The sequence below is a fragment of the Oryctolagus cuniculus genome, chromosome 16 (assembly GCF_051225735.1).
Source record: "Oryctolagus cuniculus isolate XC-2025 breed Fujian yellow rabbit chromosome 16, ASM5122573v1, whole genome shotgun sequence".
Classification (NCBI taxonomy): Eukaryota; Metazoa; Chordata; class Mammalia; order Lagomorpha; family Leporidae; genus Oryctolagus; species Oryctolagus cuniculus.
Genome location: NC_142882.1, coordinates 19,233,959 through 19,250,325, shown reverse-complemented (window position 1 = coordinate 19,250,325; position 16,367 = coordinate 19,233,959). Strand labels below are relative to the sequence as shown.

At 66.5% G+C, this 16,367-nt stretch overlaps 1 protein-coding gene and 1 long non-coding RNA gene across 3 annotated transcripts; one reads left to right on the top strand and one right to left on the bottom strand.

Annotated features, from left to right (window-relative positions):
• Window positions 1-1,317: 1,317 nt before the first annotated feature.
• ATP13A1 (ATPase 13A1) lies at window positions 1,318-14,823 on the bottom strand. The gene is made up of 26 exons (XM_070059082.2): window positions 14,404-14,823; window positions 11,517-11,606; window positions 11,239-11,429; window positions 10,524-10,596; window positions 10,277-10,432; window positions 10,123-10,192; window positions 9,932-10,038; window positions 9,596-9,725; window positions 9,415-9,470; window positions 9,094-9,220; window positions 8,878-9,015; window positions 8,689-8,809; window positions 7,981-8,138; window positions 7,524-7,699; window positions 7,336-7,446; window positions 6,243-6,368; window positions 5,580-5,688; window positions 4,117-4,316; window positions 3,947-4,043; window positions 3,521-3,681; window positions 3,335-3,449; window positions 3,055-3,251; window positions 2,175-2,317; window positions 1,933-2,044; window positions 1,706-1,849; window positions 1,318-1,630 (listed from the first exon to the last, which is right to left on the bottom strand). Exons 1-26 carry the CDS (start codon window positions 14,797-14,799, stop codon window positions 1,520-1,522), a joined length of 3,615 nt encoding a protein of 1,204 aa, XP_069915183.2. The 5' UTR covers window positions 14,800-14,823; the 3' UTR covers window positions 1,318-1,519.
• LOC138845701 (uncharacterized) lies at window positions 13,562-16,130 on the top strand. Of its 2 annotated transcripts, none has more exons than XR_011382897.2 (2): window positions 13,562-14,298; window positions 15,486-15,712. It is a non-coding gene; the product is annotated as an uncharacterized LOC138845701 (long non-coding RNA). The 2 variants fall into 2 exon arrangements; XR_016222792.1 differs by lacking the exon at window positions 15,486-15,712 and adding an exon at window positions 15,752-16,130 and having other exon boundaries at window positions 13,604-14,298.
• The last annotated feature ends 237 nt before the right edge of the window (window positions 16,131-16,367 follow it).

Below are 16,367 nucleotides of genomic sequence, written 5' to 3'. Positions count from 1 at the left end.
CGGGGCCACAGCAGAGAGCTGGACTGGAAGAGGGGCAACCGGGACTAGAACCCGGGGTGCCGGCGCCACAGGCAGATTAGCCAAGTGAGCCGCGGCGCCGGCCTGGGTAAGTAAATCTTTAACAAGCACCTGGTAAAGGCTTTAAAGTGCACTCATAACGCTGTTAGCGCTTCGTGAGGTTCATGCGGCTTTAGAAATCTTCACAGCCGGCCCTCCAGGCTGAGCAGCCCAGCCCTCTTCAGATAAAATTTCCAAATTCTCTGAGAGGCAGAGAGCGAGCACTCTCCCCAAATTCCAACAACGCTGGAGCCAGGAACTCCCCCTGGGTCTCCCGTGTGGCTGGCAGGGACCCAGCCCCTGGGCCTGCACTGGCAGAAGCGGGCTGGCGTCAGCAGCCTGGGGCGTCCCAAGCACTGCGCCCAAGGCCCCAGCCTGTGGACTGCTTGGAGAGGAAGCTTCCAGAACTAGGGCCATGCCTGCTGCCTGCGCTGGGAGACGGCGTCGGCCTAGGTCGAGGTTGTGGTCGGGGTGTCTATCCCCTAAAACTCGGGTCACAGCTTAATACCCGGAGCCCTGAGGCCTCTGGGAGGTGACCGGGATTAAGGGGGCTTCCGTGGCTGTGCCCCAGGCTTGGAGTCGGGGGAGACCCCGTGTGGCTTCAGCACCCTGGAAGCAATGGCTTCCCGACCCTCGTCCTCCGGAACCGCGAGCTGAGCTAGCTCTTATCACTTTATTCAAAAGGGGGAGGAGAGCGAGCTCTCCCATCTGCTGGTTCACTCCTCAAACGCCTGCCAACTGTGGCTGAGCCAGGCCAAGGCCCAGAGCCGGGACCCATCCCGGTCTCCCCGGGCACGGCAGAGACCCAGGCACTTGAACTCCCTCCCAGGAAGCTGGAATTTGGTACAGAGCTGGGACCCAACCCAGGCACTTGTGGGGCGCACGCATCCCAAGCAAGGTCTTCGCTGTGCCCGATGCCCGCCCCCAGACCGTCTCCTTTATGATCTGCCCAGTGCGGCACTCGGACACACGGGAAAGCCGCACAGACCGACCCCGAGACACGCGCCCAGCGCATGAGCGTTCTCGCGTCAGGTACCTCGGGGACGGGGGCTCGGACGGAAGGGGGAGAAGCACCAGACGCTGGGGTCCTCCCAGTGCCGGGCCGTGGGGTGGGGGTGTGCGCTGCACAGAGGCCTGACACGCCGAGGCCGCATGGGCCAGATGGAGTTGCGGTCGGCAGTGTCCCACGGCCTGTCCTCGGCGAGCACCTGACCCCCAGCGGTCCCCTGGTGGGGGTGGCACAGACACACGGAGGCTTCCTAAAACCTTGGGTGCTGCTTTATTTACCAAAGGTGCCGGCCCGGGGCAGGCTCCAGCAGCCAGGCCGGCATCCGGCCGTGGGCATCCGGCTCAGTCTTCCGAGGGTGAGGCCGGGCAGGCAGCCTCGCCGTGGGGTGTGGGGGGCAGTGTTCCCTCCCGGGGGGGGGGGCCAGGCTGGGCAGTGGGTGCTGCGACCCCCGGCTCAGGAAGGCACTTTCAGCTTCGGGGTCCCCAGCAGGCACTGCAGGACGCGGTCGGCCAGCAGTGCCAGGCAGAAGTCCAGGAGCAGGACCTTGGCGATGACCAGCTTGAACTGCGGGGGCAGAGAGGGCTGGTGAGCGCGGGACCTGCGGCTGGGCCTCGGGGTCGCCCCCACGGGCCCACTCACCTCCACAGGGATGTCCACAAGGCCGAACTGGCTGTTGAAGTCCGGCGAGGAGCCGAGGAGCAGGCCGATGATGGCCAGCAGCGACAGGGCCAGGCTCCACACCAGCGGCTTGTTCTCGGGCAGGCTCTCCATGAAGGGCGGGCCCTGTGGAACCCAGGGCCAGGGTGGATCTGTGAGTGCGGCGGGGCGGGCCGGGCTGGGCTGGGGCAGGGCGGGGCGGGCCTTACCTTGTAGTTGATGGCAAAGGTGGCCATCTGCATGGCCATGGCCATGATGTACACGGTGCTGTTCACCAGGCTCGGCTCGAACTCCTTGTACAGGTCCACGAACTGCTCCTGCCTGCACACGGGGGAGGGGGAAGGGGAGGTGAGCCCTTGCCCTGCGCACGCGCCCACACCTGCCCCGCCACTGCAAAGGATCCGGAGGCTCCCACGGCCACGGGGCCGCCCCTCCTGGGGCCGGCACTCACTTCTCCGGGCTCCGGGCCTGGGCCTCTCTGTACAGGTACACGAGGCTGAGGAAGTGCACCAAGAACTGGAACATCACCGTCAGGATCGTGTACAGGTTGAAGATGTTGGGCAGGGGCCGCTCTCGGGACAGGGTCTTGAGGGGCTGCGGGGCACAGGCGTGGGGGTGGGGTCACGGCGCCCGCCCAGCAGCCAGGGACAGCCCAGCCGCCTGGGAGGCCGCTTGCAGCCCCGCCGTCCCCTCCTGCTCCGGCCTGGGATCCCGCCGTCCCCTCCTGCTCCGGCCTGGGATCCCGCCGTCCCTCCTGCTCCGGCCTGGGACCCCGCCGTCCCCTCCTGCTCCGGCCTGGGATCCCGCCGTCCCCTCCTGCTCCGGCCTGGGATCCCGACTACACTCTCCCCGCAGCCACGACCGCCTCAAATCATACAGCAGACCCCGCCCTGCCTGGCCCACACCAGCTCCTTCCTGCTACCCCAGGACGACCCCAAAGCCCTCCCTGGGGCCCAACCTCCAGCACCTGAGACCTCTGCTGCAGCCCGCACCTGTCTGGGGCCCCTGGGCCCAGTCCCTGGCCGCCTGCGCCCTCTTCCTCCCGCGTCAGCCTGAACATTAGCACCCACACCCTCTCCGTGGGCCCAGGAGGCTGCCCTGCGCAGCCCGGGAGCACCCGCTGTTGCCACGGCAACGCACACCTGGGCTTGCCTGTGGGCAGCGCTGGCCCTAGTGCTCCCTGGCCTCCCGTGCCCCTCCCAGGCAGGCCACCCCTCGGGTCCCGGATCCCCGTCTGCACCGAGGACGAGCGCTCCCAGGAGGGGAGGACGCGTGGGGCCACGGGGCAGCGAGCGCAACGGCAGCCCCGGTGGCCCCTCGCCCTCGCTCACCTTGGATCGGGAGATGAAGAGGAAGCAGCCGGCCAGCAGCAGCCCCTGCAGCGTGGCCTGGAAGTCGCTGAACTTGACGCCCTCCAGGTAGAGCACGCTCTGGCTGTAGGCCAGGATGAGGGCGTTGAGCGCCAGGATCTTGAACATCTGCAGCGTGGTCACCAGCGTGCAGCGGCCCTGCTTGATCACGTGGCAGACTGCGGGGGCGGGGGGGACGGGAGTGGGCGGGCGGCCAGGCAGGGGCGGGCGGGCAGGGGCGCGGGGTGGCGCGGGGACTCACTGCACTGGATGGACGAGAGCTTCGAGGTGAAGGGCGCGGCGATGCTGGCGTCCCCCAGCTTCACGATGGGCGTGCTCTCGTCCTCCAGGTCACGCAGCACCTGGCTCAGGCGGTCCTGCGGGCGGGCGGCAGGAGTCAGCGCCAGCCAGGACGGGGTGCCGGCGGCGGCTGCCCCCCAGGACCCACCTTCTGGGAGGCCAGCTGCTCCTCGGGGGGCGGGAGCCCCGACCTCTGCTTGGCCATCCTGGAGGTGGCCCTGCCGCCGCCACTGCTCAGGATCGGGCTGTCCCGGGGCCGCCGTCGCCGCTCCACCACCCGCTCGGGGGCGTTGGCCAGGAGCGCCACACCTAGGGGTGAGAAGTCTCAGAAGCCGCCCCCTCGCCTGCCCTCCCATTGTCCGTTTCCTTTTCTACAAACGACTTAAGAAAACAAAGCAACCAACTGCACGGCAGACCCAGCGCCCACAGTGCCTGGCGCCAAGGCGCGTGCCCAGGGCAGCTGGCGGCTCCTGCGTTACGCCAGGGGCGCAGAGAGCACGAGCCGCAGCCCCGCCCAGCAGTCAGTGACCCCGGGGAAGGGCAGGGTCTGCCTCGCCCCCACCCGCCGGCTCACCAACGTCCGCGTGCTTCAGGGCGCCCACGTCGTTGGTGCCATCCCCGCACATGAGGGTCACATAGCCCAGCTCCTTCAGGCTGGTGATGACAAACTCCTGCGTGGTGGGCAGGGGCTGAGAGGGGGCTGCGCGCCCACCCCAGGGCCCCTCCCCCAGGCCCCGCCTCTACCTTTTGCTTGGGAGCCACGCGGGCGAACACCTGCACGTGGGGGATGAGGCGGAGCAGCAGCTGGGGGGCGGTGGCCTGCAGGTGCGCCAGCCCATCCCCGGTGAGGCAGAGCGCGTGCTCCATGGTCAGCGCCTTCGGGGAGCCCGGGCCCAGCGGCAGCACGATGCTGCCATCGATGGAGCGCCACTCACACGGCCGGCCTGCGGGGTGGGTGTCCAGGATCAGACTCGGCCCCGGCGACATTCTGCTAACCGTCTGGTTGGTCCTGGAGTCTGAGCCGGGCCACACTGCAGCCCCCGACAGAATCGGTGCGGTGGGCAGACCGGGAGCACGTCCCTGCGCCTCTGCTCCCTGGCCAGCCACACCACCTCTCCCCACACACTCTGCCCGCCAGTCTCCGCCAGACACCACACTAACGAGGCCACCAGAGGGGGCTGTGCACCCCCAGCTGCGGGCGGAGTAAGCGTCCTGCCCTCCTAAGTGGCTCCTCTCAGGCATGTCCCCTACAGTCACCAGAGCAGACTGACCCTTGTCCACTCAGGCCTGGGCCCCTGCCCGCGCCCGCGGTCTTCACAGCCTCCCTGCACCGAGCCCTGGCCTGGGCGTTGCACACCGCGTGCACAGAAGCCCAGGGGCAGAGATGGGAAACAGAACCAGGGCCTGAGAGCACAGTGGGCCAGCCTGGAAGCCAGCGGCCAGCTCTGCCACACCTAAGGTCCCCAACACGGGGTCGCAGCCGCGCGGAGCACCTGCCGGCTGCCCTCCTGAGGCTGGGCCCCCTGACTACTCCCAGTTCTCACCAGCTGGCCCCAGCTGGGGGCCTGACCTCTCTCCCAGGCAGGGGAGGAGACTCTCACTGGGCCTCAGCCTAGCTGCTTCCTGCCAGCAGCTCTGGTCAGCCAGGGGTCCGATCGTTCCCGCCACACCCCCTGCCCCTCAAAGAGTCCAGCACCTGGGGCTGGAGTTACAGGGAGAACTGGGACCAACAGCACAAATGCAAGATGGTGACAGAATTCCCGGAAGGTTCTAGAAGCCACCCCGGCTAGGCCGCATCCACCACCCTGTGGCCCTGGGAAGCCCTTGCTCCATACGGCTCCACGTGGTCACTCGGGAGGGGCCAGGAGCTCTGGGTCCAGGTCCCGAGCCCTGGTGATACCGAGTGACCCAGGCAGGTCCATCCGCTCCAAGCCCGTTTCCCAGTGTGCCACAGCTGGCTCGGGAGTCGGCGTCCTCCTCCGGGGGGAGGTACAGGTGTGACACACCGAGCCCTTGGCCAGGGGTCTGACCACACGAGCCCCGGGCACACTGTGCGTCCTTGGCTGCTGGGCCGAGCAAGCACGGTCAGAGGGCTCCTGCAGGGAGCACGCAGGGACCCCAAACTGGCCTGACCGCGTCACCTCCTTCGGTCACACCGGTGAGCGCCCGGCCCTGCTGCTGGTGGGGGCTGCCCGGGCGGGGCTGACCTTTCTCGGAGGGCGGGTGCAGGATGAGCGTGTGCGCCTTCTCTATGAAGTGCAGCTCCTGGGCCACGTGGCACGCAGTCAGCGGGTTGTCCCCTGTGATCATGACCACCTGGGGGCAGACGGCGGAGGGGAGGCTCAGCGGGGCGGGCCCGGCAGGAGACGCGGTCACCCCACCAGTCTCCTCCCGAGGAAGGCCGGGGCGGGGGGCGGTCTCAGCCCTCTGGGGAGACCCCAGTGGGTTTCCACAGGCGACGGCCGAGCGTTTACACACAAGTCAGGGATGTTCCTATTTGTAATCCAGATTCTGAGCCAGCTCCGCTATGGACCCTCCCGGCTTGGTAGCTGCCATGGGGGGTGCGGTGGGGTGGGGGGTGTGTGCACACTCTCCTCCGCCCCCTAAAAGCAGGCCAAATCCGAATGTAGAAAACCAAACCACCAGAGACAGACAGGCGGACAAAGGCCTCCAGGACACAGCGCTGGCCCCACCCACTGATCTGGGCAGCCTGAGGGAGCAGGGAGAACCACCCGGCTCCCAGGACGCTGAGCGCCATGGCAGGCCCCGGCTGCCGTCACCCTGAGCCCAAATCTAGCCTCCCCTCTGCCAAGCCGGCATCGGCCTCTGCTGCCACCCGCGCGTGAGCGGGCCCAGGCCCCGCCCCGTACCCGGTGGGACGCATTCTGGATCTCGCGGATCACGGCCTTGGAGTCAGACTTGAGCGGGCAGGAGACCACGATGAAGCCCACGAACTTGAGGCTGCACTCCAGGGCCTCCCGCTTGACCTCCCGGGCCTGAGGACACACGGATGGGGCCCTCAGCGGCTGTCCCTCCTGGGGGCCAGGTTGACAAGCCGGGGAGGGCAGCGCGGGGCTCCTGGCTGTGGACACGGGCGTGTCACAGAGCCCTTTGCTCGGGGTCGGCCTAAGAGACGTGGGGCCCTCCTCCGTGAGAGGCCAGGACTGGGCAAACCCCTGCCCCGAGTGGCTGACCCTTCAGCGGGAAGCCAGATGGTGGCTTAGAGACAGCCACCGTGAAGGAGGGAGCCTGGCCGCCAGGGAGCAGGGGCCAGGGAACCAGGCAGGGAACGGGAGCCTCGACCCGGCCTCGGACTCCGAGCGTGTACCATGGCCAGATGGTAAGTTCTGGAAGGACCTCGTGGCTGAGGTGGGAGTAGGGGGAGGGGCAGATACAGGTGGCCACGGGCTGAGGGTGCTGAGGGTGCCACAGGACCCTGTGGGTCCAGGTGCTCAGCCAGGCCAGGACCAAGGACCAGGGACGCCGAGACACCTCCTGAGGGAGATGCGCTCTCGGGGCGGCGCTGTGGCGTAGCAGGTGAAGCCACCACCTGCAGTGCCAACATCCCATGTGGGTGCCAGTTCGAGTCCCGGCTGCTCCACTTCCAATCCAGCTCTCTGCTGTGGCCTGGGAAAGCAGTGGAGGATGGCCCAAGTCCTTGGGCCCCTGCACCCATGTGGGAGACCTGGAAGAAGCTCCTGGCTTCAGACAGGCCCAGCTATGGCGGTTGCAGCCATCTGGGGAGTGAACCAATGGATGGAGGACCTCTCTCTCTCTCATTGCCCCTGCCACTCTATAACTCTGCCTTTCACATTAACAAATAAATCTTCAAAAAAAAAAAAAAAGAAAAAAGAAAAATGCAAGCGGGAGGGGAGGAAGAAACCGGGACCCCTCAGGGTGGTGCTGCGGGGACGGGGGCCCCGGGGGCAGGCGCTTGTTGTGTGGGGGTGGGGCCCGCCGCACCTGCTGGTGGGTGAGGTGCCCGAGCTCCTTGTACCCCAGCGCCAGGACGCGGGCTCCTTCCCGGGAGATCTCGGTGTGGATGTGGTGGTAGTCGGCCGGGCACTGGGCGAACTGCAGGGAACGACGGAGGGGCCGTCACCGGCTGCCCGCGCCCCCCGCCTCCCTCCCAGCCCGGTCAGGCCGCTCACCATGGGGTGCAGGGTTTCGGGGGCGCCCTTCACGGCCGCGATGTAGCAGAGGTCGGTGGAGCCCAGCTTCTCGTAGGAGGCGAGCACGGACATTCGCTTTAGGGCACTGGCAAAATGAAAGCGCTGGTGAATTTTCAGCCCCTGAGTTTTAATACTTCGGGGGAATACTTTCTCATCTGGAAACAAATAAGCACAGTCCTGAGGGGGGTTGCCCCCGCGCCGCGGCCAAGCCCCTCCCCTCCCCTCCCCAGCCCCACCCCTGCCCCAGAGCCTGCCTGAGGGGAATCTGAGCTGGGAGACCCGGGCTCGGAGGACCCTGGCCCCACAGCCTCAGACAGGACCCAGCGGGGACGCCCGAGGATGTGGCCCTGTGTCTTCTCGTGTGGGGTCCCGAGAGTCGCAGGCCCAGGAAAGCCAGCAGCCCACCCACACCGGGCCTGAGGCTCCAGCCCCTCACCTTTGGTCAACGTCCAGTCCACAGCCGTCAGCATGGCCTTCTCGAGAGGGTCACCCACAAGGGTGCCGTCGTCCAGCTGCATGAGGGAGTGGCAGGAGGCCAGGGCCCGGTGCGTCTCCACAGGGATGCTGGACACGGGTGTCACCTCCTTCCCGTCTCTGCAAGCACAGGCGGGCCGCACGGTGGAGGGAGCGTGGCAGCAGGCGTGGGGGTGGGGCCACAAGGTGGAGGAAGCGTGGGAGCAGGCGTGGGGGTGGGGCCACAAGGTGGAGGGAGCGTGGCTGCAGGCATGGGGGTGGGGGTGGGGGCCACAAGGTGGAGGGAGCGTGGCTGCAGGCATGGGGGTGGGGGTGGGGGCCACAAGGTGGAGGGAGCGTGGCTGCAGGTGTGGGGTGGGGGTGGGGCCACAAGGTGGAGAAGCATGGCAGCAGGCATAGGGGTGGGGGTGGGGGCTGCATCTAGATCTTCACGAGACCCTCACTGGCCCCACAGAAGCCCCCCGAGGTCACGCCCTGTTCCTGGGGTCTCACAGCCGGCGTGGCAATGGGGAAGGCGGGGGTGGGTGGCTCTGGGATCAGGCTGAGCCCCCACACCGCCCCACCCCTCATCCAAGGCCCCGCTGGGCAGTCCCAGGGAACGGACGCTGGAGGCAGGGCTCGGACAGCCCCGCGCCGGGTGCCCCGCCATGGCCCGGGCCCCGCCGGTCACCTCAGCCCGGCCACTCCGCGCACCACGAGGCTGTCGCTGGTCAGAGTGCCGGTCTTGTCGAAGCAGCACACCTCCACCTTCCCGGCGAAGGGGATCCGGAAGGGCTCCGTGCAGTACATGTCTGGGGGGAGGGGCGGGTCAGAGGCCAGCGGGGCCCCGCCCGCCGGCGCCGCCCACCGCAGCACTCACAGAGCTTGGCCAGGGCGATGAGGGAGGTGTTGACGGCCAGGGACAGCTCGATGGGCAGCTCGGGGGGCACGACCGAGGTGAGGATCAGCGTGCACTCCAGGAAGAGCTTGTAGCGGCTCCGGCTGGGGTCCTTGGTGCCTGGGGAGGCGGGGCCTTGAGCCGGGCACGGGCGCAGGGCGCGGGGCGCGGGGGGGGGGGTGGGGGGCCTCCGCTCACCTTCGATCCACACGTAGGCGGCTGCGGCGATGGCGAAGACGAGGAGGAAGAGGATGAAGATGAAGGTCTCCAGGTTGTTGGCGGTCACGCGCTTCACCCCGAAGAGGATGGTGCGCAGCAGCTTGCCCTGGGGGGGGGGGGCGGAGCCGTGACACAGCCCTGCAGCCCGCGCAGCCGGGCCGTCCGGGAACCACAGGGCCGGCCCAGAGACCTGCGGGCGCGGGGCAAGGAAGCCAAGGGCCGCACGCCGGCCGCCGGGAGGAACCTGGGCCGTGGCTGTCCTGGGGTCTGGGGGCCCGAGCGTGCACGCCCACCACGCACCTGGGACGTGTTGAATCCGGTCCGCAGGACGTAGGCCACGCACCCGTTGTCGACCGCTGAGGAGACAAGCAGAGGCCCGTCACTCAGGCCTCTCGCCCGACTTGCCGGCCGGCGGGCGGGTGGGTGGGCGGACGGACGTGGGGAGGTGCGGGGCCAGGGCACCCGGCGCTGAGGCACCTACGCTTCAGGCCCGTGGAGGCCTTCTGCGGGGGGATGTGCTGCACCACTTTGGTGCCGCCGAAGATGACGTGGAGCCGGGAGTCGGCCTGCAGGTCCAGCACGCGGTCGGGGCTGAGGTCCTCGATGGGCTCCTGGGGAGAGGCACGGTGAAGCCGGGCAGCCACCCCACCCTGCCTGCCTCTCAGCCCAGGCCTCCAGGGGGCTGGGGCTTCCCGCCCGGCGCCTCCACACCTGCACTCGGCAGCGCTCGCCTCCCCCAGACCCCTCAGGGCACGCGGGTGCACCCCAGACGCCCCAGCCCCTCAACCACCCAGGGCCGTGCCCGCCGGCCCCACACCTTCATCTGCGGCACCGACTCCCCCGTGAGCATGGCCTCGTCCACAATGCAGCGGCCTCGCAGCAGCAGCACGTCACACGGCACCAGGTTCTCCTGCGGGGAGCGGCCTGCAGGGCAGGGGCGAGGGGCTCAGCCTGAGGCCCTGCGGCCCAGGCATGGACTGCACGGCACCGCCGGGGACTGGGCCTCACCAATGGACACGATGTCCCCAGGAACAATCTCGTCGCTGGCGATGGGCCTCCACTTGCGGCTTCGGTAGACCTGGGAAGAACGTGTGTGTCGGCAGGAGCCCAGGCAAGGCCATGCCCGCGCCCGCCCCCGTGCCCGCGCCGGCGCCCCCCGCACCTGGATCACATGGGGCTTGTTGCCCATCTTGCGGATCTCGGACATGTTCCGCATCTGCTGCTGCACCAGGGAGGCCTCGAAGGCCACCAGCATGGACAGCGTGAAGACGCTGTAGTACCAGTACTCGTCCAGGCACCAGAGCCCCACGCAGAACACCTGCGGGACAGCAGCCGTCGGCCCCCGCCCACCCGGCCCCGGAAGGCGCCCGCGCGTCCCAGTGGGGTGGGGGCCGGGGCCACTGCTGTACCTGGAACACAAAGAAAGGGGCCGTGGCTCTCTCCTTGAAAAGCTCCGAGAAGTCAGGCACCACCATCTCGGCCCTGCAAGAGATCAAAGGCCACATCCAACACCCGCCCCCGGCGCGCCGCCGGCCTCCGGTGTGTGTCCAGAGCCCGGGCAGACCCCGGCAAAGCTTCCAGCAGGTGCCGCCCAGGCAGGCCCGGTGGGAAACGAGGACCCGGGCATCTGGGCGGCGGGAGAAGCAGCGTCCACCCGGGCTGCTGACCGGCAGGGGCGACGGGCACAGGCACCTCACACCTCTGTGTGGGCCGAGGGTTGCAGCTCTTGTACCTGTGGTCTCTGGGAACAGCGACTAAGCCAGGAGGCTCCCCGAGGAGTGCGGTGGCTCCAGGCCACGCACGCTGTCCCCGCGGCCACCTCACGGGCTCCAAATCCCAGCCCTGCCCCTCTTCAGGCATGGCTCGGGCGACACCGGCTGCTCTACGCAGTGTGAGAGAGAGAACTTTCTGGATCACAACATCCAGGCTGCCGCCCCCAGGTGCTGAGAGGCAAGGGGTTTCCCAGGGTTCACGCAAGGCAGAGTCGGGGAGAAACAAAACCTACGCGTGGATCTCAGACCCCTTTTCGTGGGCAGCTGAGTAAACTGAATCCCGCTTTTCCGCACGCTGCTCGCGGGGCAGGGCGGACCCCCCCGACCAGGCGTGCGGGGGCCCGGGGCTCACTTGTTGCTCCCGAATTTCTTCTCAGCCGCGCGGATCTCGGCGTCCTCCTGGAAGCCCCTGTGGCCCTGGTAGAAGGAGAAGGCGCGGGCCACGGGGAAGGCCACGGGCACGAACCGCTTCTTCTCCAGGGCGTCGTACGAGTACTTGATCTTCTGGAACTCGAAGGACAGCACCTCAAGGCCGTCTTCGCCCTGTGGGAGAAGGGGAGGTCATGGCGGGGGACGGGGGGCAGGGGTGGGTGGGAGGCCCCCGCGGCTGGGGGGGGGGGGCGTCCCTACCTCGTCGCGGTGCAGGGCCACGAGCTCCGTGGAGCCGTTGTTGGGGGTCGGCACCACCTTCACGAAGGTCGCCTTGCGGGGGTCGTACTCCTGCGGGCGCAGAGTGCAGCGGGTGAGGCCTCCAGCGCCCCCCGGGGGAGGCTTTGGGCACAGCAGCTCTGTGGCCGCGTGCTGGCCCGGCCACTTCCCGGGCGGCCCCTGGGACAAAGGACACTCCCTGGCTGCGCCTCTGGCTCTGAATCAGGGCTGGGGGCCACGGTCAGCACCCAGGGCCCCGCTGAAGGCGATGGGAACGCAAGTGGGATGGATGGCAGGGAGCACCGGCACACCCTCCACCCCCGCGGCCACGCCCGAGACCCCGCCCACCCGGCCTCCTGCCCCCGCTCTGCCGCTGCTCCAGCCAACTGTGTTCTCGCTGACCTCTCTCGCTCTCGTTTTCATTTATTTGAAAGGCAGAGAGAGAAGACAGACACAGATCTCTATCCCACTGGTGTGCTCCCCACAACAGCCGGGGCTGGGCCAGCCCAAAGCCAGGAGCCCGGAGCTCCATCCGGGTCTCCCACGTGGGTGCGGGGGCCCAAGCACTGGGGCCCTCACCTGCCGCTTCCCAGGGTGCACCTCAGCAGGCAGCTGGAACCAGATGTGAGGTCTGGACACGCGCACTGCGCAGGCACCCCTCGCTGCCTCCTTAGGGCTCAAGGTCTGTCTGGCCCTCAGCCAGCACCTGGGCGTGTCCGTCTCCCTGGCTCAAATGTCACCTTGGGGGAGGGGGCACGGTTCACCGGAAGTTCCCCGGTGGCGCCAGCACGCAGCTCCTGTTAGCATCAGCTGCTAAGGCCACAGAGGAAGTGGGTTCTGCCTCGTGCGTCCCGGCGCCTCCCTCAGTTCCGGGAGCTGCACTTGACCCCCTGCTGCCTGGGTCAGGGGCTGCAGCCGGGACCCCAGAGGCAAACGCCACCCCTCGGGGAGCTCGTGGGCCATCAGGCAGGCACAGAGCGACAAGATACAGAAGTGCTTCTAAGACTTGCTGGGGGAATGGACCAAAGGCTAAAGTTTATTTTGGTGTGAAAACATTTTTTAAAAACCACGCATAGGGGCCAGTGCTGTGGCGTAGCGGGTAAAGCCGCTGCCTGCAGTACCGGGATTCCATATGGGCGCGGGTTCAAGTCCCGGCTACTCCATTTCCAGTCCAGCTCTCTGCTAATGCACCTGGGAAAGCAGCAGAGGATGGCCCCAGTGCTTGGGCCCCTGCACCCACGTGGGAGACCCGGATGGAGCTCCAGGCTCCTGGCTTTGGCCTGGCCCAGCTCCGGCTGTTGCAGCCATTTGGGGAGTGAACCAGTGGATGGAAGACCTTTCTCTCTCTCTGCCTCTCTATAACTCTGCCTTTCAAATAAATAAATAAATATTTAAAAATAAATAAACACATGTATCCACCAAAAAACACAAAACAGACACACACACACCCCCCATGCATAGTATTTTGGTAACACATTTTTCTGCAAACTTTTTAAATAATTTTAATTTTTAAAAAGATTATTTATTTTATTTGGAAGGCAGAGACGGGGAGATCTCTCATCCACTGGCTCACCCCCCAAATGCCCGCAGCAGCCTGGGCTATGTCAGGAGCCCAGAACTCCTTGTGGGGCTCCCTCACCGCAGACACCACACAGGCCGCAGGGACTCAACCACTTCAGCCCACCGGCCCCTGTCAGCAGGGAGCAGGAACCCAGGCCCTCCAAAGCAGGATGTGGGTGTCCCAAGGAGCATCGCACGCCCTGGCGCCAGATGCCTGGCCTGCCATGAACTTGCCAAAGCCCCGGAGTGTGTAACCAGAGCCCCTGATAAGGCGTGGAGTCCAAGTACCACGGCAGGCGCCCTGCCAGTGTCACTGGGCTACTTCCCCCACTGGCCCTGTTAGGGCTCTCCCGTTACAGACCAGGCCCAGGGGAACCCAGAGGGCAGACGGGGCGCTGCCGGCTGCTCAGCTCCTCCCGGCTCACCCTCCCAGGAAGGAAGTGAGCAGCCCCAGGGCTCAGCTAGCTAGAGCCACGGTCCCTCAACCCCTCTCCTGCATCCTGTTCCTAGCTGGGGGCTTTCATGACACTGACCAAAGTCCCACCGGAGGGGAGAAAGTCACTCGGGGAAGAAAGCGATGGCTTGAGCCACAGCCACAGTGGGCTACGGCCCACCCCCCTCCACCTCCACGCAAGCAGGTCGCAAGGGACCCCCTACCCTCGGCTCCAAACCTACCAGAGCCAGCCGAGGCAGGCCCAGAGAGGCGGGCAGCATGGTCGCCGGCCGGCACCTGCTGACACAGGGCGGTACCCGGCCGCCGCCTCCTGGGGCCGCGCGCTCTCATTCAGAACTCGGGACCCGGGATCCCACGCACCCTCAGGGTGCAGATGGGCGGAGCGCCCCTCGCCCGCGCCAAGCCGCTGGGACGCAGGCCCGGGAGCACCTGCTGCTCCTCGCAGCGTTTGACGCCCGTGAGCTTCGCAGCGCCGAAAGGCTGCTGAGCACTGGGCGGCGGGATGTGGTCCTCGGGCCGAGTCCCGCAGGTGCACAGGTCTCTAACCTCACCAGCTGAGTACCGGGGTGGGGGAGACGGAGACCGGAGGGAGGGCTGTTTTGCAAGACAACAACGCTACCAAGTCTCATCACACGGCAACGTAACCCCGGTGAAACCAAACCAGGAAGGCATTTCAGAGAAGGAAGTAAACCGCGCCGGGGTCGCACAGCCAAGTCGGCTGCAGGGTCCGGCTCCAGGCTGCAGCGGGAGGTAAGAGGGCACCGCCGGGGACCCAGGCCTGGCAGGGAGGGTGCCGCTGCGACCCGCGGGGACGCCCCACGCTGCCGGGGGTCCGGCTCGTGCGCGCGCACTTACCGGGGTGCAGGTGAGCGCGCAGTGCGCGTGCACGGACCAGTGTCCCGAAAGGACGGTGAGCGCGTGCGTCAGGCAGATGGTGGCGAGCACGAGCAGCGCGGCCTCGGGGACCTGCGTCCAGTTGCTGCCCCAACCCCAGCAGCCCGAGGCTGCGGCGCCCACCCAGGCCGGGTAGAGCAGCCCCGCGAACGGCAGCACCGTGAGCCGCCGCAGCGGAGCCAGCCGCCGGTACGGCCACACGGCGGCGACCAGCTCGTCGCCGCTGGCTATGAGCGCCGGCCCGGCGGCCAGGGGCGTGCGCGGCTGCGGCCCGGGCTTGGGCTGCCCGCCGGCCCGGGCCCCGCAGGGCACCGCGTTGCCCACCGCCGCCGCCGCCGCCGCCGCCGCCGCCGCCATCTTTCCCAGCGCCGCGCTCGCTTCCGGGCGGAGGCACCGCCTCACGTCCGAGGTTTTACTTCCGGGGGCACCCAGAGCGCCGCCATGCCAGCCGGGAATACGGAGAGCCGGGGCGACACAGCAGGCTGAGTCCGGAAGTAGCTGCCCAGGGCGCCGCCATGACGGGCCGGGGCCGGAAAGAGAGGCACGGCGCCACCATGACGGAAAAGGGCTGAAAGGCTGCCCGCGCTGCCACGCCGGACTTAGACCGGAAAAGACTCAGGCGGGCTGGGCGCCGCCATGACAACCCCGACCGGAAGAAGCGAGCCCTTTTCCCCGACCACCACGCCGCGGGTGTCCCAGGAGGGGCGGAGCCTGGGCTCTGCGCGGCCAATCAGCGAAGGGCCGGCGCTCTCGGGGGCGGGGCGTGGTGTGGAGGCGTGGTTAGTTCGGGGGCGGGGCCAAAAGGGCAGGGTCTCGGAGGTCCCGGGAAGACTGGGGCTTGGGGGTGCTGATGCCAATCGCATATACCGGAGACCCGTCACAAGGCGAAGTCGTTACTACGACAGAGAAATTAAAAGTGGGCGTGTACTTACAATTTTATACATATATATATACACACATGCTATTATTTGAACAAAACCTCATAATCAGATGGGGAAAAATGGTTTTTAATTTTTTTTTTCTGGGGTGGTGTTCTGGCGCAGAGAGCAAAGCTACCAGCACCTGCCGCAGGCTGCTCCCTGCTAATGAGCCTGGGAAGTGGCGACGGTGGCCCCTGCTGCCCACGTCGGAGACCTGGACGGAGCTCCTGGCCCCTGGCCGTGGCCTGGCCCAGCCCTGGCTGCGGGGAGTGAACCAGCGCACAGAGGATTCTCTCTCTGCCTTTCGAATAAGCAAATACGTCTTTGAAAAATAAATACATTTTCTGAGCTCCTTTTAAAGTTCTTTATTGGGGATTTACGTTTTGCAGGCTATACTGTTTTGTATTAAGATGCATAAGAGTAAGACTTTGTGAAAGGGGCGCAGCGGGTTAACGCCCTGGCCTGAAGTGCCAGCATCGCATAGGGACGCCGGTTCGGGACCTGGCTGCTCCACTTCCCATCCAGCTCTCTGCTATGGCCTGGGAGAGCAGTGGAAGATGGCCCAAGTGCTTGGACTCCTGCACCCACGTGGGAGATCTGGAGGAAGCTCCTGGCTCCTGGCTCTGGATCGGCGCAGCTCCAGCCATTGCGGCCAACTGGGGAGTGAACCAGCTGACAGAAGACACCTCTCTCTCTCTCTCTCTCTCTGCCTCTGCTCTCTATGTGTAACTCTTTCAAATAAATAAATAAAAATCTTTAATAAAAAAAGACTTTGTGAAAGGAGACCAGTAAGTGCAATAGGAATTAATAATCAGATATTTAACAAGATCAGTTCAATAAGAACATGCTTCTTCCTGTCTCACTGCACAGTACATGTTTGCACTTTCAGTTTCTTTTCCACTAAGACTCTGCAGCCTGGATGTGCTCGGTTCATCGCCGACTCCCTTCCGTTCATCTCCTTCGACTCTTGGTGTCCGTCCAAGGTGATGACATCAAGTCAAATAA